The following is a 19,030-nucleotide window of genomic DNA, read 5'->3' as shown; positions in this document are numbered from 1 at the left end:
CTGTTTAATGATGGAAAAGACTGAAAGACACATGGAATTAGTTAATGTGGCTATGCAAGAGCGTATCAACACAACACCATCATGCCTCAATGAATGGATGGTTTGTAGCTCAACTCCATTTAGAAAAATCATGTAGGCCTATGCTATCATGCCATAATGACCAAATCAATTACAACTCTATTATAGTGGCAAGTTGTTATATGTATTAACTAAATTAATTGTGGAGGCAAATCTGAAATCAACCTTACACTTAAAAAAAAAAAAAAGCACATTGTGTTTAAAACAAATACATAGTTATTATGAGCAACTGTAAACGTATTTCTCAATGTGCATGTTGCAATAACTTTGTATATGAAATATAAAAATACCTATTGACATTTACAAAATGAAATAAATTAATACAATATAAACAAATACATACAAATTTAAGGGTCCTTCTGAGGAACTAATACTAGAAATTCAGAAAACAATGCCAAGGGATTCATATCCTGATTCAAATTGTACTTCAGTCTGGTCATTTACACCATATCATACTGATACAAAACTATACAACTACCCAACATTACACATGAAAGATACGGGACATTTTTTATACAGACAAACGTACTGTAACACCTAAGGTAATTGGCAAATGGAATGATATTTAAGACAACTGTAAAACATTTTTCATTCCGTATTTTTGGCTGATTTCGAAATTTTCTTGATCCTATTCTTCGCTAGGCCTGGTAAGGAAACGGCAGGATAACCGAACGATGCAAACAAAGGAAATCCAGGTCTGCTGTAGTTTATCTTACAATGAACCATGAATTACTCTTTCAGCCTTTAGTAACATGGTCAAAAAGCACAGAACGATCTCAAGGAATGCAGAAGACTTTGCAATACTTTAAAGCAATGGCAGACAAGTAACATCTGTTGCACAACATGATGAACTATATATTGCTATACAGAAATGAGCAACAGTGTTATGTAGATCCTTTAAATATTGCTTTTACTGTGGTCCATAGAGTTTTGTTTGGATAGATTACTAAAGGGGAAATTAAGACAAAATTTTCATTGATGTATCCTGATCCAAACCAAGACAAAATCAGATCTTTTACTTGGACAATAATGCTAAATCGCTGAACAGGATTTGGTAAAATGATGCCTGAGGATTTTTGTTGTGGATTCCCTTTACCACTAACATGTGCTATCCGAATACTTCCAGACAGATACTACTGCATGTTGGGAGGTACTGAAAAATGCAATGCATACTACAAAAACGTTTCCCTTTTTGAGGGAAAAATGATGAACTAATAAATGCGACATATCCCTCATGTTCACTTTTCAAATGACGCAAAAGGGAGCCTATAGGACTTTTAACTTTTGTGGATTTTGTTTAATCCCCCCTGAAAATAGTGACAGGGAGAAGCACGCAACAGCTAATTCCCGGAATATGAGGAGTTATGACTCTGTACCCTGTCAGACCATGGCACTGATAGGATCACGTAAGCCGTCTTCAGTACTCTGGAGTTATATCAATGAAGCTATCGCGCACCACCACAGTTGGCAAATTGAGAGAGCAGACAAAATAGCACAGGCTAAGCAGTGTCTATCAGTGCTGCGGCGGCTGCACCCCCTACCCAAGCAGCCTCCTCATCACAGTGGGCCTGGAGAAGGGCCAGCCGTACTCGTTGGGCACGGGCCCGTTGACGTTGCACTCGAAGAAGGAGAACATGGGGAACCAGATGCGAGCGCGGCGGCTCTGCTGGTAGGCCCGGGTGTTGGCTAGAGTGTGGTAGTACAGGAAGAGTCTGGTAGTGATGTAGAACGCTATGAAGACGTCAATGGAGTAGTGTTCATGGGCGGCCAGGATGAAGAAGATGCCAAACAGATTGAGGACCCAGGACAGGGTGTGAATGAAGTTCCAGCTCCTTGGAGTGTCTGTCAGGGAAACAAGAAGCAAAGAGAACATTGTCAGAATTCTGGCTCTAGCTGTGGATAGTTTAAATCTCTGAGCTTTGCAAAACACTGGATTTTTACATCTCCCCTACATCTAGCACTTTTTATTGGACAGACCAATATTGCACAATCAGTCTGAGGCAAGTCTGGTTGTTTTTGATTTTAGTTGCAGTACCAATGAAGGACACTGGATGGCAACAAAAGGCCAATGTTTCCAATGGTTACCCTGTTCTTCCACCTTTGTTTCCCTAAGTACTGTAACAGCCACCACATATCAAGAGGGGCCACTCACACTCAGTGACAAAGAAGTTGAGCATGGTGAGGACCACCGTGTGGCCGCTGAACATGTAGTCACCACATGTATGGACTCCTGTCAGGGTCATTCCAAAGCCACTCCAGATGGCCACGGCTCGTTGCAGTTTGGCCCACATATCACCGTATATCTAGAGAGGGAGAAGCAAAGATAACTCTGTCAACACTGCAGCCTCTGAAGGAGACGGTGACGTGTTTAAGAGATGGTGCATACATCAGGGTTAACAAGCTGTAAGTGAGATAGTATACAGTCAACCCAATGTTACCTTTCCTGAGCACTGCAGGTGCTGTCCTGGCACAGACAGGGAGGTGACAAACATGGTGATGCAGCGCAGCATGAACACCGTCCCCATGAGGCTGCACAGGCGCCGCAGCAGGATTGACCTACAAGTTGTGAGAACATAGTTGACCCGGGTCCCCTGTGTTATTGATTTAAGGGACATGCGTATCTGGCAGCACAGTCCTCAAAGTGACACCGTTACAGTGAAGTGAGAGATAAAACAAAGTGGGTGGTGATTTATTAATGCTCGTGACTGTCAGTACTCTACCTGTGTTTATGCAGCAGCAGGACCAGCAGCCAGATATTGCAGAGGATCACTCCGCATGCCTCGGCCATGGCAAAGGCCCATGGTATTCTAGGCACACTGTTAAAAGAAAATGATTTATTTTGTTGCACACTGTACTGCATCATTGTGTTTTGTTACTGATAGTTAATTAGCTAGATATAGGTACTTGAATACTTCTAAATGCAAGCTAAGAAAACTTTAACTAACCATATCCCTAGCATGAAACAACCAACAGATTGCTTTAGGGGTTAATCAATGAACACTAGTTAAAGCTAAAATAGATTTCTGTGTTTCCACCTTTTCCACTTTCATGACTTGATTTCAAATAGCCAAACATGCACTTAAGTGATACACTAAAATCACTAGATTCATGCACAATCTATAAGACTAACTAAATGTCACATTTTAAGTTTAAGTTACGATAACCAGTTATGCAGCCAAAGCATCGGGAGCCTGGACAACCTGCCTCACAACGCCTCATCTTGCCAAAAGCACGCTGGCATTTTCCAGAAATTAGCTCTCACAGCAAGCCAAGACATTCCATGAGCAGCTCAAAGCTGGCCATAAACAATGGGTCATACCGTTTACCGTAAAGTAGGTCACTCTAAAAGATCTCTTTGAACCAAAGCTGGCCTATCAGGAATACGTGAGGACAATAATAGAAACTTGCTACTAGAAAGTAGGGCAATTATAGTGTCCACCATCTGGTATGATATTCCGACAGTTGATTAAAAAAAAATCTTTCTTGCTTCACCCTGACTTTGGCATTTGGGAGCTGACTAACTCTGTCATGAAAGCAATGTCTTTGTTGTTCTTCCTGGGCTACCTGGATAAGACTTGAGAGTGTCTTCATATCTAATGAGAGTGGTCAGAAACCCACCTGTCGAGGAAAATATCTGGCAGCGGGGGGTACGTGCGCATGTCAGGCACCCTCTCGTGCACTATGACCATGACGAAGGACGTGAACCCGAACACGAACACCACATAGACAGAACTCAGCACCGTCTTCCAGTACTCCGGATCCAGGCGCCTCGTCTGCTGCTTGTACTTCCCATTAGTGTACTGGTGGTACTCCTCTCCAACCGGTGCCGTCTCAGTGTTGTCACAGTCTCTGCCCGGGTCTCCGTTACACAGCCAGTCCAAACTACCTCCAGAGCCTGTCGGAGAGTGGCCATCAAAGGGAAGACCTAGCTCCTCCAACACGTCAATGTTCTGTTTCTGGAGTTTGCGGATGGACACCATCAGCCGCTTGATATCCCCCAGCACCTTGAGCTCCAAGGGCGGCGAGCGGAGGTCATACTCACTGAGGGTCAGCAGGCTGGTGCCGTCCAGGCGGTGCTTGTTGCAAAGCAGGTCTACATAGTCACAGAAGCCCTCTTCCTTCAGCCACTTGGCTACGTGTTTGGTGGTCCAGCGACGGACACTCAGTTGGGTCATTTCTTCCTCACTCTGAAGGCTGTGGGGAGCGAAGAAGATTTCAACACATCGAACGCTCTAAATGCAAGTCAAACAATTGTGTTTTCCCCTCTTGTCAATATCAGTGACATGTCGACTTGCTGACAAAAAACAGTGGAATCCTAAAGAGAAGTAGGAACTATTAGGCACACTTTATTTCCACTGAATCAGCAATAAGGAATCCACATGAACCATGCAAGACTGCCACATAGACAGAAAATAACTTTAGTTTCAGACAAACAAGTTCAAGACAAGTCGTGACCTAGACAGGCAAGCAGAGATTTTCATAACTTGAGCAAACTTATGAGGCAAGCTTTCGCAATAGAATCTGAAAAACAATAGTTTGCACAATGAAAACCACACCCTCTATTGGCTCCAGTGATGTAGGTGAGGGGGCAAGCTGTCCTTAGGCCAGACCCATGACACAAAGAGCTTCTCTGCTTGTCATGGATTCACCTTCCTGAATTTCCCCAAGGGGATTAATAAAGTGCTATCTTATCTTATCTTGTCCTATCTCATGACTGTTATAGCCCTACCCTAAATGCTACACTTGCCATAAGCAACATTAGCATCGGTCTACTTGTGCCATCTAGACTGATCAAATCTCAAACTTTTGAGCCCAACTATACCGTTATTAGGCCAACACAGTGTTTCACAAGTCTGTCCTCAACAGATAGACACTACATTCATACAATGACACCTACCCGGTAAGATGTGAAATGATACGATAGCACTCTGACTACCGTTATGTTCGAGTGTTCACAACGCTGTCATACAGCTCATGATAGACGGTCAGCAGTCCAGTTAAACCCATCTTTGTTCAATGCAAATAACACATCAATGGCTATACAAAAGGTGGGGCCAGGGGATGGTGATGCTGGCTCAATGGGTAGTAAATTAGCTAACCTGTTAGTTAACAATGTATCTGACAACATGCATGTTTAAGAGTGGTATGACACCCAACCAAAACACCCCCTCTGCTATCACAGTATTATTGGCCAGCAGGCTAATTCAGCTTATGCTGAGTACCCTTTGCTAGCTAGCTAATGTTAGCTAACCATTTACTAGCGTGTTAATGCGGGTACCATGAACTCACCGGGATTCAGATGTAACAGTAGATGAAGCGACAAGCTATTTGGTTAGCTAGCTATATGGCATCTCACAAGAGTCTGAAGAAATCGTATTGACATTTGCTACAATGATAGCAGCTTTGTTGGAGATCATTTCGCCTTGGCTTCGCTGGTTAGCATCACTGTAGAAAACACACAGTCGTAATATCCAGAAAAGCTGCGCACATGAATTCAGGTACAATGGTCTTGACACAAGCTAGCAAACAGTGACGGCTACTGGTCAAAAGAATGTAGTGCAGTGTGGCTAGTGCTGCAGTGTTGTGACTGTCCTTGCAAAAAAGCAATACGCAGCTGTAAGCTGTTGTGTTAACAATCATGGCTACAGACAAAAATCAGTCCGTAAGGATCTTTAGATCTAAAGTTGACCAACATTCAGAAATTGGGTCACTGTTTAATTTTAGACTATAGGAACACCTGTCCTTGTCACTACCAACATGGTTGTAGTAAAGCCCCAATGGACTTTGAAAGTAAATGTAGGAAAGCTCACTAATAGATAGTTTAACTGCAGCATATTGTTGTGTAGGCTACTATAAGAGGCCAGTCAGTCATGAACAATCTCCAGGAAAAGAGTGATGCCTCCCCTGACACTCCTTCTGTGAAAGACTTGGAGAAGGTTTTGTATGGTGGAAAGAGGTTTGGCAACCATGTGGATGAAGTTTGGCCTAACCTGTTCATTGGAGATATGTAAGTTTAACAATCTCAACAGCTTATAAAATAAAATGCAAGTGAATTAATCATATGTCTTGTTCTTTAGACTAGGACATTTTTTTTATAGCAGATTATTTGCCCCATTATGTTTTTATGGCAGAGATTCCTAAACGTTCTCCTCTCTGCACAGGTCAGTTGCTAATGATCGCTACAGTTTATGGAAGCTGGGAATCACTCATGTTCTGAATGTGGCTCATGGGAGGATGCACTGTCAGGGAAGTCATGACTTCTATGGATCCACTGTGGATTACCATGGAGTGCCTGCTGATGACTCGCCATCCTTTGACCTCTCTTGCTACTTCTTCCCCTCTGCTGAGTACATTCAGAATGCGCTTGACACGCCTGGTGGTAAATATCCCATCCTGCTGCCTTATTATCTGTTTTTATGTCAGACTGTGTACAAAATAAAAAATCCCAGTATCCGCTCATGCTTTAAACTCATTTTAATCTTCTTCTTCCCCAGCCAGGATTGTTGTCCACTGTGCAGTTGGAGTGAGCAGGTCTGCCTCCCTGGTCCTGGCCTATCTAATGATCCACCACCGCTACTCTCTACTGGATGCCATCAGAAAGATCAAAGAGCGCAGGTGGATTTTCCCAAACAGGGGATTCCTGAAACAGCTTCGTGCTTTGGATATGAAATTACACAAGAAGACATCATGAAAAGAGAAAATGAACAATGGCTGCACTCTAACCACAGTCATGTCAACAAAAAGTATCCATCTTTTAAAAGTTATTTAATCTGGTATTGAATCTTAAAAGCTTGTTGAAGGAGGTAATTTCACTTTTAGAACTTTATTGAATCAAGTGTCATTTTCTTGATACTAGTGCAGTATTTGATCTGCATTATTCTGCCTTGTTTCAAGATTTTGACCCTTGTTGTCATGAATATGAGACTAAATGAAATATGAGAGATTTTTTTGCAATGTGAGGACTATTTGGTATTGGGCGCAGCTCACAGCACAGCTTACTCTCTTTCCTCTACATCCCATTTGCTTTCATGAGACATTTGCTCTGAGCAGTCAGAGCGGTGAACCCGCTGCATGAGCCATTATTTCTGCTGCAGTATTACAGCGCGCTGTGATCCAGTGTAAGCAATGCACTTTAACATTTGTCCATAATTACATCCAATTATCACTGCTTTATGGAATGATTCATCTGTATTTGAGGTTTATTAAATTAGAGTCCCACAGTAGTGTGGAAAAACAGGCCCGGGCTGCGGCGGTTGTTGTTATGCCCTCTGCATGAGTAAGACTACACGCTAGGTTAAGCACTAAATTGGGTAACTGTCCAGTGACAGCAGATGAACACCTGCTCATACAGATCATCCTGAGCGGGAGTAGACAGTAACAGCTTTAATACAACAAACATTTGGGATAGTAATTGATCCAAGAGGGGGATTTTGAATTAAAATGTCAGCACTGAAAGACAAGAGGAAAGAGTATCTCACTGTGAAGGATCTGCAAAAGCTTTTGGACACATGCAGACTGCAGCTAAATCAAATTGATGAGGTTTGGCCCAACATATACATAGGGAATGTGTGAGTATGCATTTTATCTCAACTTTGCCCTGTAAGCAAATGTGAAACCATGCCTTCTTTAATGTGATATAAAATGAAACTATTTCCCAAGGTCATATTTCATGACATATCTACTGACAAATTCTGACATGAAATACTGTGCTGTCATGCTTCTCCGCACTCACACCGGTGTTGAACCTTTTTTTGTCTCTCTGTCTTGCTAGGGCAATAGCCCAAAACAGGACTGCCTTGCAGAAATTAGGCATAACTCATGTATTAAATGCTGCTCACTCCAAGCGAGGCAGCATAGGGGACCAAAGGTTTTATGGCAACGACTTTGTGTATTGTGGCATTCCAGCAGATGACTCCACTCACTTTGATCTGGACATGTACTTCCAGCCTGCTGCCGATTTCATTCATAAAGCACTGAAATCACCTGATGGTAAGACTCCTTGAGGCTTCTCTCTAATAATATATGAATTATTACAATTACTGTGCGGTGAGTGATTCAATGCCATTCAATAGCTATAAAGAAGTCTGATTGAGTAATTTGATGCAAAATATGGCAGTTCTTTTCATTTGAGTTTCCTGCACATCACATCATATCCTTTATGCCACTTCATAAATCCTTAATAAACCTGTTCATTCAACTTCCTAGTGTCCCATGCTGTCTTTTCAAAGTCACCGGTCGTCACAATGCAACGCAGCTTGTAATGGTATAGAACTTATTAGAGCCTTATTTTCACCCAGCAGTAATAATAAGGGTCTTACCTTGCAGAATTTAAGTCTATAATGTGACCATGGCTCCTTTCAGAGTAGCTATCAAGCAGAGGACAGGATGGGATTAAAGTGACAGTCAGGCCCAGTCTGCAAAGGGACCTCAAATGAACAAAGGCGATGAATTGTGGACACTATTTTTAGCTCACAGCGGGGGAAAAGAGAAGGGCCACAGTTTGAGACGGGCAGTCATGTATGATATTAATAAGATGGAGGCCTCTCGCTAATCCTTCCTCCACGTCCCTCTCTCCCCCCCCTCGTCCCCTCTGTTCTTCAGGGAAGGTTCTGGTGCACTGCATCATGGGAATGAGCCGGTCATCCACCTTGGTGCTAGCGTACCTCATGATCTACCATCACCTGCCCCTCAAGCGGGCCCTGCAGAAGCTGGTCCAGAAGAGAGCCATCTACCCCAATAGGAATTTCCTGGCGCTGCTGCTGGATCTGGATCTTCAGATGACGAGGAAAAAGAAAACATGTCAGATCCTGTGATGATGGGAATTTCGTACATTTTTTTTTTTATGTTTTTGGAAGCAGCAAAAAAAACAAAAAAACAAGAACGTCTTACCAAAAATGGAGTTTGGTTGCAGAACCAACACAAGTTTACTGTGAATTAAGGATTAAGGATAAGGGGATGTGATGATTACTTAAGTCTTGAAACCTTTATCTCTCATGCTTGTGCGATGGTCTATTTTTCAGCACCTCATTTTGTATTACAGCAGAATGGACCAAATGTTATAAAGGAAAATGCTTGACCATGTATCACATTTTTGTAAACTCTATAGGTGATGCATCATAGAAAAGTCCAACAATGCAAAATTCATAATGGGAATCAATCTACAGCATATCACTTTTTCCACTTTACCTCAGTTGTAAGTGTTAAATAGCTGATAATTCCAATGAGTTATTGAAGTTATTGAAATTTATTGGACATGTAAAAAAAAAAAAAAGTAAACCTCGTGTCTGTTTTTTTTTGCATTCTTTCACTAAATGATCAACATATAAACTAAAGGAGAGAGATCAGAAACTGGGACACTGACATCACCCAGTGTACATGTGTGGATATAAACATATTTCCCCATAGAGAATAATCACTGTGGCAGAGATATGCACAAATAGCACCTCTGATGTAATCCTCCTGCTATTGAAAAACCAGTGTCCTATCCCACTCCCTGTGCTGGTAGCTCGGATAACCTTTAAGGAATGCAGAAGATGATGCCAGAATTATTTTGAGCCGGGATTCAGATGTTAAAATAGCAAAAAAGGTTGTGGGGTAGATCACCAAGGCGAACGCCGACAGTTGTGCTGTCGACCTACATGTAGCTCTTGCGAGAGAGAGAGAGAGAGAGAGCGAGAGACCTTGACAAGCGGCGTTTCCATCCAAGGCAAGTGTGTCTACTAACAATGTAATTCTTACCAGCTGTGTTGGAGATATAAGCCCATGTTGCAAAGTATTTATTACTATGTACAGTATATATAAAGTGCAGTGTATATATTTACATATTGTACTGTATATGTTCCCTTCATTTGCAAGGTAAACATGTTTATGAAGCACTTTTATAAATGAGGATGTACTTTGATGATATTGCATTGCATGATGGATCACCCCCACTTTTTTTCTTTTATTAATTTGCCCACAAATCCAGACGAACCATATCCGCAAGGCTAAAGAGGGAACTGTAATTCATAAAGCCGGCAAGAGGAGGCCTGGAGGAGGTAAAAAGCCATTTTTATTTGCCCTCCATGTTAACCGTGGGCACTTTCCCATACATAGCATCTTTAATTACACAGAAGTGGAGCAGGAAGGACAGGTTAGCCTAAGGGGGGAAGGCTATGAAAGCAGTGCTGCGGCTCAACATGTGCACCAGGGAAATCAGTTCTCTGCCCTGACTGTGGGAGGGAGGGAAGGGTTGTACTTATAGATCAATGAGGAGAAAGAAGAGCCTCCAGGTACTCTAGGCACATGTTGTACTTGTGCAGAGACACACGTTGCGGTGCCTTCAAGATTCATGCAGATTAACACATGCACATACACACAAGTGCATGGAGCATTTGCAAGGTTAGGTACAGGTTTTCTTGCATATTCATGTTCTTATGCATTTGAGAAGTGACACACATGCATGTATACACTTGTTTAAAGCCCTGTGATGGATAAAGCCATCAAGATGTTTGAGTGCACCTCCATGTGCCACGGCAGCTTTACAAAAGGTCACTGAAACAGATTTGGTCTCAATGACTCATCCCTATGGACGCGACAATAAGTCTCCAAACCCCCGCTGCTGAGTGCCACATTATGTCTCCATAAACCGGCAGAATGCATATCGGCAGCTGAGCCGCCATCCGTTTCTTTACAATGACAATGCATACACAACATTAGTATGGTCGCCAGCCTAGAGCAGAATCACACAGCTGCCTAAGTGGATGCAAATGTATACAGTATGCATAGTATAAGCCTCGCCAATGCCCAGTGTGTAAATTGTAAATGCACAGGTCGGGTTTGCCTCGAGGAAATGAAAAGCTGACGTTTATAGTCCTTGAATACCAATCTACCGTATCTCAAGAGATAGATACATTTACCAAGAGCTACTGTGTGCAGGCTGTGGATAAAAAAAAAAAAGATCATCATGAAGTCTTCTTACTATTGTCTGTTCCGGTGGTTCTTTCCCAGTGTGGGGTGCACTTCTTGGCATGGTTTAGGATAATCATTGTGTACATTAAAAGCCTAGGCCAAGCTTAACGTCTTCTCAGATCACTTTCATCCCACAATGCATTTCACTCCTAATAGTAGCAGTGTCATTTAGGATGACAATACTCCCACTATAAGACACCCTATTAGTCGTCATCAGTAGTCACCCTGTTGAGAATTCACAGGAGATTCAGATGGTGTCTAAAACATTTACCACCACCATGCCCAACAGTTCACCATACAACAGTCATGTACATGTGTTTCCTTTATTTTGCCCTTACCCAGAGCATATGGAGACATCTCCTGCCCCCCTTTTTGATGACTTGCTCAGCACTTGGCACAGGACCATTTCGTAGCACATGCGAATGCTGTCGGTTAAATGACAATGCTGAATGAAATTCCCAGTCGTGGTATTCTGAGATTGCAATACGCGGTGCTTCTATGCGACAGGTTGCAAAGCCAGAAGGTGGATCATCCAGGTATGCCCAGAGGCATCAGCTGCTTGGCCAGTCCTGAGGGGGCGGGCAGCAGGTATGAGACCCCCCCGGCCTCCGAGCTCCACAGGCTGATGTGGACAAAGAAAGGGACGAGCGGCCACCTGGATGAGGTCCAGCCCAGGATCTATATAGGAGACATGTGAGACTGCGCATCATGTTTAAAGTGGCATTAAACCTGCAATAAGCGATATCAGACCTCATAACCAATCCTGACATGAATGTGTGCTATGTGGAGGTTTCATTGAGACATAATGATATAAACCTTCACTTGTCATTGTGGGACTTGTAACCTTTAGTGGGAGAAAGATCTGGTAATGGGAGACTGGTAACCTGCGAGACTTCTCTATAGGTATGGTTAGCTTAGCTGTTAGCATTTATGCACGGTGCTTTGCAATGTTTGTCCTTGGTAGGCCTCTGTAGTGCAAAGGCTTTGCTGTGTGTTATTTACAAATGTGTTGCGTAATGTTTCTGTCACCCTCTTACAGTCAGAAAATTTTGCTTATTGCAGCTTTAAGTAATCCATGACCTCTATCAGCCTCTACAGAAACAACATCGATAGAACTTCCCCTTTAAGTCAGCATGTGTTTTTACGCCCCTTTCTGTTTACAGTCCTGGACTGTGATGCTGTGAAGATAGAGATACCTCTTCCTGTACTTATCTGAGCTGACATATAATTCTGCTTTTCCCATTAGGTATGCAGCCAAAGACAAGAGGACACTCCAGGCGCACCACATCACCCATGTGCTTAACGCCGCTGATGGGAAGTTCAGCGTGAACACGGGGGCCAGCTTCTACCGAGACACAAAAATCACTTATCATGGAGTGGAGGCTTTTGACATGCCGTCCTTTAACTTGAGTCCCTTCTTTTACCCGGCGGCCAATTTCATAAAGAACGCTTTGAGCTCGCCCACAGGTGAGGAACTCTCCACATGCACAGGCTATTTCTCATCATTTTTTAACGTGAACTCAGTAGAAGACAGTTTTTTTTTTCTGTAAGAACAGGTACGGAAACATTTGTCAGTCAATTCCCATTACAGCAACCCCCAGTTGTATTAGTCATTAAAATGCAAATCAAACACTAAACATAATATCAAGCTAATATCTTTCCCCCACGGTAATCTTCTCATAAGCTCAGACCTTGGACAGGAAAATTGGTTTTAAATGGATTGCCCTGGTAATTTGTAAGCAACACTTTCATTGGACATGGAAATTACACAATTATGTTTGTGGCCTGTGCTGCTCCTGTTATGCAAAGTGAAGGCAGTATCTGACATGACAGTAATAAGATGAGGCCTCCTCCTTCACATGCTGGCTGATCGGGGGCTCCAGTGTGTGGCGGGGCCTACAGTAATCCCCAGTAGAAATACACAGCCGCCAAGACAGTTCAATTACGCGCTCCTCTGCGCCCTAATCCTCAGGCATGATAAGGAACCAGGGATTACCGTGTGTAGAAACATTTGTTGCAACATTGTTGAAAACTTTTAGGCAGTAGTTAGAAGTGCTCCACTCTGTGATGTGCGGGGCTTTTAATCCACGGAGGAGTAACAAATTAGACAGTTAGAAAAAGTTAACAACAATAATCCACTGGTTGTTCCTCAGCTAGGGTAGAAAATGAGACACGGAGAGCCGCTAGAGCCGAGGCACGCAGAGCCAAAACCTCACTGATGCTGAGTCTTGTTTGGATTGCTTGCCAGGTAAAGTGTTCGTCCACTGCGCCATGGGCCTGAGCCGCTCCTCCACCTTGGTCCTGGCCTACCTGATGATCCACGAGGACATGACCCTGGTGGAGGCTATCAAAGCCGTCAGCGCCAACAGGAACATCTGCCCTAACGAGGGCTTCCTGGAGCAGCTCCGAGATCTGGACAAAAAGCTCCGCTGCCAGGGACGATGACGAGCTCCTGGAGCCTCAGCGGATGGACTTGAGATACCAAAAAAAATCCATGAATCCATTACTTTGGATTTCCACACTGTCTTCCTGTCAATATCTGGTTTAGAAGTAGAGGATATGAATGTAAAGAAAAGCACATTTTAAGTATATTTCATTATTAATTCCATTTTTGCCCATTGACAATGTGTGAAGTAATTGAAGTGCTTGATACTGCAATAAATTCCTACATTTGTTACAATTTGCTTTGCTTTGAATGAAACCTGACAATATATTTTATAATGGTGTGATTCAAGTACACTATTCCAACTGGAAACACTGCTGTGGGTGGATAGTAAAAGTTGTCACAACACAAGCAGTCTGGCTTCTGTCATCATCATCTGAGGAATAAATAGCCTGCACCCCTCCTGCCTAGACATAGGCATACTCAGCTGTCCCTTTCCAACAAGGTGCAGCCTTGAAACAACATTATCCACTAGCTCAAATGTAAAACAGAGCCAGCTACACCAATAGAGTTGACTCTAGTTCCTTTCCTAACGCCTACAGGAAGCAAAAAAAATTACTTGGGAGGATCAAAAACAGCAAAAAAAACTTCAGAATTTTGCACAACTTTCCAAATCAAGCAAATCAAAAAAGAGAATTTCGGTAAGTAATCTAACTGTGAAACCTTTGTGTTTGGTATAATTTGCCATAATTATACAATATGGCTAAGGGCTGTGTGAAGGAAGCAGAGATGAGCCCAGAGGAGGAGCCAGGGTATCAGACACCGCCCACCTGCGATCTGCTCGGCCTTCTGCTGAAGAACAGACGGCCCACCGGCGCCGTCAACGAGGTTTGGCCCAACCTCTACGTTGGAGATGCGTAAGTGACATTCGCACCTCGGGGGTTCAGCTGCAATATGGTAATTTCGGTGTGACACTGTGACAAATGCAAGCACGCTCTTCATTTGGCTAAAGAATGGAAAATGTGGAAATCTGTACGTTTGAGTCAGAGCTGGAAAGTGTATTTATTGGGGTTTACAGCAGGGAAACACAGCTGCCATTTGTGTGTGTGTGTGTGTGTGTGTGTGTGTGTGTGTGTGTGTGTAGGGCAACTGCTCAGGATAAATGCCTCCTAGTGAATCTCGGGGTGACGCATGTGGTGAATGCCGCCGACGGGCCGCAGCACATCGACACCGGCCCAGGCTTCTACAAAGACACCAACATACTGTATCATGGAGTGCAAGCAGCAGACCATAAAGACTTTGACCTGAGCCCATTCTTCACTCAGACTGCCGATTTCATTCACAAAGCTCTGGCCCAACAAGGTGCGGGTCCAGCTGAGCCACAGACGGATCCGAATACAAGACGTTAGGAGCACGTGTCCTTCATAGTCAGTTAGTGGTTCTCGACGTGGGGTCCGGGGACCACCGGGGGGTCCGTGAGGGGGGTTCCAGGGGGTCCCCACCATTATTTAATTTACAAGATGTTAACACAATTAGAGAATGTAGAAGAATGACTCTTTTGATCATAGTTTCACTGTTATCTCTCTATCTACAATACAGATAGTCATGGAATTCTGGACAAAATCATATCTAACAATAAAAAATATTCTCAGGCCCTAATGTGTGATAAATTAGGGGTCCTTGATATGAAAAAGGTTGAGAATCACTGACTATGCTAGTTATTTGGCTGTATGAGCTACAGAGTGCAATCCTTGTAGAAACAGCTGACAGTTGAGGTGATTTCTCTCTATCATCCATGCAGGGAAGGTGCTGGTCCACTGTGCGAGGGGAATCAGCCGGTCGGCCGCTCTTGTGTTAGCCTTCCTCATGATCAGGGAGAGGCTCACCCTCGTGGAGGCAGTCCAGGCCGTCCGCAGGCACAGAAACATCCTCCCAAACGCTGGATTTCTGAGCCAGCTCTGCCACCTGGACTCGTCCCTGGCCCCGGAGAGGAAGAGGAAGTGATATTATTATAGACTGACGCATCAAGAGAGTTTCCTCATAGCCCGGACTTCTGGGTGTTAAGGCATAGTTTGCGTCTAACACAATCAATATCACAACAAATTTCAGAATTTGGCTCCTGCTTGTTAGAGCCGCTCGAACAAACGCAACACAACAGACGAAACCCTTCCCGCGCTTGAACAACACAAAGCCGGCGTCTGCCTATAAATAAACAATGCTCCACTTATTTATTCACTTTTTCTCAAAATACTGTGTCTAAACTGCTGAAATCCAGCGGCGTACTATTAAAACTGTGATGTCTTAAGAGGCTTGATACAAGATGACAGAAATATGCCAGCATGGTTTTGAGCGTGTATACAGATTCAGGTCAGACTTTGAAAAGAGATGAAACACTGAAGCCATCTTAATAAGAAATACTCTCCAGAGCACGCGGAGAGAGAGAGAGAGAGAGAGAGAGAGAGAGAGGGAGAGATGCTGTCAAAATAAAAGGAATTGGATATCACAGGTTTAATGATTTCACTGTCAGAATGAATGATGGCAGAGTATGAAGATATGAGGGAAAAATAAAGGAGTCTGATGGTGTGAAAACTCTGCCTGACATGTTACCAGCTTCATCCAGCCATTCTGCAATACAGCCATCATCACACTCTCACTTTTGGGGCTTGCATTTAGATCAGTGAATGGACCATGCATATCATATAACAGAGAATCAAAGGCATGTGCCATCTTGTGAAAAACCTCATCTGTCTAACAGTCTGACACATTTCGGTTCTCTTTGCCCCGGGGGGCCCGAGAAGATGCAGAACATCCTTAACGGGTATTGTGGAGCCGCTTTCTCCTGGAGTCTAAGATATGCAGAAAGGGCTGAGAGAGACTGACACAATTTCAAGGAGTCGCTCATATGGCTGAGCAGAAGCTCGGAATGCCCTGTTCACTCCAGTGAATATGGGTATCCTTTGGCAAGTGCAAAGTTTGGATAAGCACGGCTTCCTGCCAGCAGCGGAGATTAAAGTTGTGTGTTTAGAAGTGGATGGCAGGGACTGGGTGGAAGTTTTCCCCACAGGCAGGGAGCGCGGCAGCTAAGGTCAGGGGGGGCTGCCACATCACAGCCCTAAAAATATCCCCTGCATTTGATGCCCGTCACAGACCAGTTACACAATCTCTGCCCCGACTCAAGCCTGCCAGAATTAAACCTCAACTCGTTCTGTTTTTAAGGACGGCTTGACAACACGTTATCAAAATGAATAAACCAAATTCTCCTGTAGGAAAAGCGAGGATTTCAATCTCCCGGTGAGTTGTGCTTTGCCTGCATTGTAACAGCGGAAGCATCAGTGATGCATGTGAAAGAAATATAATGCGAGTATATCATTGTATATGGAAAAATGGTGGAGGGAAAAGGGAACTGTGGCAAACCAAATTCTTTTTTTTCTTCCCCCCCTCAAGGTAATGCATCATGTGTGAAAGGAAGCTACAGTGAGAAAATGACTTCTCACGAGTCAAAGACTGGCATGAAGATAAATGTTGCAAAGGCAGCGGAGGCATCTATGGATGAATATGTCACACCTGGGGGCTATGAGCTGGAGAAAATCCTTAACCGTGGGAGTGTGGCGTACACTCACGTCAACGAGGTCTGGCCTAATGTCTACATCGGGGATGAGTGAGTAAGACAGTAGAAAGCCTGAATAAAACACAAGATAACAGCTGATCCGAATTAGAATATTCACACCGACCTCTTACAGGGAGACAGCGAAAGACAAGTATAATCTGAGGAAGTTGGACGTGACACACATCTTGAACGCAGCAGAGGGGACATGGAACAACGTGGACACAGGAGCCGAGTACTACAGCGACATGGACATCGTCTACTATGGCGTGGTGGCAGAGGACGTTCCCACCTTTGACCTCAGCCAGTACTTCTTCTCTGCTGCCCAATTCATTGATGAAACACTAAGCAAACCTCAGAGTAAGACAATAGACTTGCATGGACAAACACACACACAAAAAAAAAATCTGTGTAATGTTATAACAATTCCCTAATTTTAACTACTATCATTTATATCAGGGTTGGGGCCATTCATGAATTGAATTGAGAATGCATGACAAATTCCAATTCAGTTCCTGGAGTTGGAATTGGAATTGCACCCAGCTCTAAGGAAACAGAATTGGAATTGAATTGAATTTCATTAAATTCTGTGAAATTCCACTTCTAAGAGAGGTTGTCTTGACTTGATAAATATTATAAATCAAACATTAGGAATCAAATAAAAGACAGTTGAACAAATATATTCAATCATAATGTACGTATTACCATTACGTTATGTATCAAATACCACCTGAAAGGTACTTTCAATATTTTATTATATTCAGTATTGATAATATATAACACTATGTGTATTCTCAGATATGAAAAGGTAAGAAGAAACAAAAAAAACACAGAATTTCGCAGAATTCCATTGAATGAAACTTCCCCAAATTCCAATTCAATTCTGTTTCCTGTATTTTTTTTCAAATTCCAATTCCAATTCCAGTTCCTCAGTTGAATTGGAATTGATCAGTTAATTCATAAAGTGATTTTATGTATCTCCAGATAAACTCCTGGTACACTGTGTCATGGGAAGGAGTCGGTCCGCCACCCTTTTCCTGGCCTACCTAATGATCTGCAAGAACATGACAGTGGTGGACGCCATCGAGCACGTGAAGAAACGCAGGCGCATCGTACCCAACTGGGGCTTCCTGAAACAGCTGAGACAGCTGGACACGCGTCTCCTGGAAGAAAGGACAGGCTCCGCAGACGGACAACATGACGAGAGGAAAGATGACCACGACAAGAGCGAAACATGACGCACCCCAAAGGAAGCATTTAATTTGGATCGATTACACAAAAACTGCATGTGCACAGAGATGATAGGCTAACAAGTAGGTAGTAAGAAGCAACATGAGGGTTTCCTGTATTACTTCAAAATACTTTTCTGTAGCGAAAAGAACTGCTTGCATTACTATAGATTCAAAATCTATCTTGTCAACAAACTTTCAAGGGGGATAAAGGCTTTCAACGTTTGTCCCCTCCCACTCAGTAAATGTATTAAATCAACAGAGCAGAATCATGTACATGGTCAATCATAATTTATTCTTATGCTAAAATGTACAGCATTTTAAGTGACTGACAAAAGGAGAAAAGTCATAAATACAAGAATGTCATTCTGTCCAATTTTTGTGCACATAGCCAGGTATTTCCCCCCTGTTCTTACCAGCAACTCTGTACAGGTACAAAGGCTACAAAAGAGCAATATAAACAAAAACACAAGTACAAGTTGCGTTTTACATGCAATCCATTAGCTTAGTTTGGTCTATTCACAGGCTCTACTCTTCTACACTTCGGTAAAATATAAATCCAACATTTTATAAAGATAGAAAACAAATCTACAGATGGAATGAAAATGTAACTTTAAAGGCATTATGTAAAATATCAACTTTGGACTAAATTTATATTTTTCTTTATTGTTATTCATCATTATAATCATTTAGTTCTTTTTAAATTCTGCCACACTTCCGGACACTTTGAAATGTTTTAGAATTGTCAGGGTACAAACACTGAGATATGCTTTGTTATTTTGACAG

General features: G+C 42.9%; 6 protein-coding genes across 6 annotated transcripts; 5 read left to right on the top strand and 1 right to left on the bottom strand.

Annotated features, from left to right (window-relative positions):
• Positions 1 to 6: 6 nt before the first annotated feature.
• LOC139647521 (sphingomyelin synthase-related protein 1-like) lies at positions 7 to 5,500 on the bottom strand. Its single transcript, XM_071523437.1, has 6 exons — positions 5,368 to 5,500; positions 3,697 to 4,272; positions 2,799 to 2,894; positions 2,517 to 2,634; positions 2,231 to 2,381; positions 7 to 1,920 (listed from the first exon to the last, which is right to left on the bottom strand). Exons 2-6 carry the CDS (start codon positions 4,251 to 4,253, stop codon positions 1,616 to 1,618), a joined length of 1,227 nt encoding a protein of 408 aa, XP_071379538.1. The 5' UTR covers positions 4,254 to 4,272; positions 5,368 to 5,500; the 3' UTR covers positions 7 to 1,615.
• Positions 5,501 to 5,948: 448 nt separating this feature from the next.
• Positions 5,949 to 6,769, top strand: LOC139647507 (dual specificity protein phosphatase 13A-like). The gene is made up of 3 exons (XM_071523417.1): positions 5,949 to 6,085; positions 6,240 to 6,457; positions 6,573 to 6,769. Exons 1-3 carry the CDS (start codon positions 5,949 to 5,951, stop codon positions 6,767 to 6,769), a joined length of 552 nt encoding a protein of 183 aa, XP_071379518.1.
• Positions 6,770 to 7,518: 749 nt separating this feature from the next.
• LOC139647508 (dual specificity protein phosphatase 26-like) lies at positions 7,519 to 8,891 on the top strand. The gene is made up of 3 exons (XM_071523418.1): positions 7,519 to 7,646; positions 7,850 to 8,067; positions 8,680 to 8,891. The coding sequence occupies exons 1-3, from the start codon at positions 7,519 to 7,521 to the stop codon at positions 8,889 to 8,891; spliced, it is 558 nt and encodes a 185-aa protein (XP_071379519.1).
• Positions 8,892 to 10,043: 1,152 nt separating this feature from the next.
• LOC139647504 (dual specificity phosphatase 29-like) lies at positions 10,044 to 13,639 on the top strand. The gene is made up of 4 exons (XM_071523412.1): positions 10,044 to 10,115; positions 11,536 to 11,721; positions 12,275 to 12,495; positions 13,277 to 13,639. The coding sequence occupies exons 2-4, from the start codon at positions 11,567 to 11,569 to the stop codon at positions 13,471 to 13,473; spliced, it is 573 nt and encodes a 190-aa protein (XP_071379513.1). The 5' UTR covers positions 10,044 to 10,115; positions 11,536 to 11,566; the 3' UTR covers positions 13,474 to 13,639.
• A 561-nt stretch (positions 13,640 to 14,200) lies between these two features.
• Positions 14,201 to 15,415, top strand: LOC139647505 (dual specificity phosphatase 29-like). The gene is made up of 3 exons (XM_071523413.1): positions 14,201 to 14,328; positions 14,556 to 14,773; positions 15,213 to 15,415. Exons 1-3 carry the CDS (start codon positions 14,201 to 14,203, stop codon positions 15,413 to 15,415), a joined length of 549 nt encoding a protein of 182 aa, XP_071379514.1.
• A 1,173-nt stretch (positions 15,416 to 16,588) lies between these two features.
• LOC139647496 (dual specificity phosphatase 29-like) lies at positions 16,589 to 18,271 on the top strand. Its single transcript, XM_071523398.1, has 4 exons — positions 16,589 to 16,702; positions 16,856 to 17,069; positions 17,152 to 17,375; positions 18,000 to 18,271. Exons 2-4 carry the CDS (start codon positions 16,894 to 16,896, stop codon positions 18,251 to 18,253), a joined length of 654 nt encoding a protein of 217 aa, XP_071379499.1. The 5' UTR covers positions 16,589 to 16,702; positions 16,856 to 16,893; the 3' UTR covers positions 18,254 to 18,271.
• Positions 18,272 to 19,030: the final 759 nt, after the last annotated feature.

The sequence above is a fragment of the Centroberyx affinis genome, unplaced genomic scaffold (genome assembly GCF_046629955.1).
Source record: "Centroberyx affinis isolate AG114_WGS23_722 - 3 ecotype Tasmania unplaced genomic scaffold, CSIRO-AGI_Caff_v1 ptg001088l_1, whole genome shotgun sequence".
In the NCBI taxonomy this organism is placed as follows: Eukaryota; Metazoa; Chordata; class Actinopteri; order Beryciformes; family Berycidae; genus Centroberyx; species Centroberyx affinis.
Note: the sequence above shows the minus strand (reverse complement) of the source record. Positions and strands in the feature narration are given on the sequence as shown.

Excerpts from the sequence above, each read along its gene's own strand:
- LOC139647521 (XM_071523437.1), bottom strand. The coding sequence starts at position 4,253 with ATGACCCAACTGAGTGTCCGTCGCTGGACCACCAAACACGTAGCCAAG. Across the intron at positions 2,382-2,516 it reads ACCTGCAGTGCTCAGGAAAG|ATATACGGTGATATGTGGGC; the intron begins GTAACATTGGGT and ends CTCCCTCTCTAG. Across the intron at positions 1,921-2,230 it reads CAACTTCTTTGTCACTGAGT|ACACTCCAAGGAGCTGGAAC; the intron begins GTGAGTGGCCCC and ends TTTCCCTGACAG.
- LOC139647507 (XM_071523417.1), top strand. The coding sequence starts at position 5,949 with ATGAACAATCTCCAGGAAAAGAGTGATGCCTCCCCTGACACTCCTTCT. Across the intron at positions 6,086-6,239 it reads AACCTGTTCATTGGAGATAT|GTCAGTTGCTAATGATCGCT; the intron begins GTAAGTTTAACA and ends CTCTCTGCACAG. Across the intron at positions 6,458-6,572 it reads TGCGCTTGACACGCCTGGTG|CCAGGATTGTTGTCCACTGT; the intron begins GTAAATATCCCA and ends CTTCTTCCCCAG.
- LOC139647508 (XM_071523418.1), top strand. The coding sequence starts at position 7,519 with ATGTCAGCACTGAAAGACAAGAGGAAAGAGTATCTCACTGTGAAGGAT. Across the intron at positions 7,647-7,849 it reads AACATATACATAGGGAATGT|GGCAATAGCCCAAAACAGGA; the intron begins GTGAGTATGCAT and ends CTGTCTTGCTAG. Across the intron at positions 8,068-8,679 it reads AGCACTGAAATCACCTGATG|GGAAGGTTCTGGTGCACTGC; the intron begins GTAAGACTCCTT and ends TCTGTTCTTCAG.
- LOC139647504 (XM_071523412.1), top strand. The coding sequence starts at position 11,567 with ATGCCCAGAGGCATCAGCTGCTTGGCCAGTCCTGAGGGGGCGGGCAGC. Across the intron at positions 11,722-12,274 it reads AGGATCTATATAGGAGACAT|GTATGCAGCCAAAGACAAGA; the intron begins GTGAGACTGCGC and ends TTTTCCCATTAG. Across the intron at positions 12,496-13,276 it reads CGCTTTGAGCTCGCCCACAG|GTAAAGTGTTCGTCCACTGC; the intron begins GTGAGGAACTCT and ends ATTGCTTGCCAG.
- LOC139647505 (XM_071523413.1), top strand. The coding sequence starts at position 14,201 with ATGAGCCCAGAGGAGGAGCCAGGGTATCAGACACCGCCCACCTGCGAT. Across the intron at positions 14,329-14,555 it reads AACCTCTACGTTGGAGATGC|GGCAACTGCTCAGGATAAAT; the intron begins GTAAGTGACATT and ends GTGTGTGTGTAG. Across the intron at positions 14,774-15,212 it reads CAAAGCTCTGGCCCAACAAG|GGAAGGTGCTGGTCCACTGT; the intron begins GTGCGGGTCCAG and ends TCATCCATGCAG.
- LOC139647496 (XM_071523398.1), top strand. The coding sequence starts at position 16,894 with ATGACTTCTCACGAGTCAAAGACTGGCATGAAGATAAATGTTGCAAAG. Across the intron at positions 17,070-17,151 it reads AATGTCTACATCGGGGATGA|GGAGACAGCGAAAGACAAGT; the intron begins GTGAGTAAGACA and ends GACCTCTTACAG. Across the intron at positions 17,376-17,999 it reads AACACTAAGCAAACCTCAGA|ATAAACTCCTGGTACACTGT; the intron begins GTAAGACAATAG and ends ATGTATCTCCAG.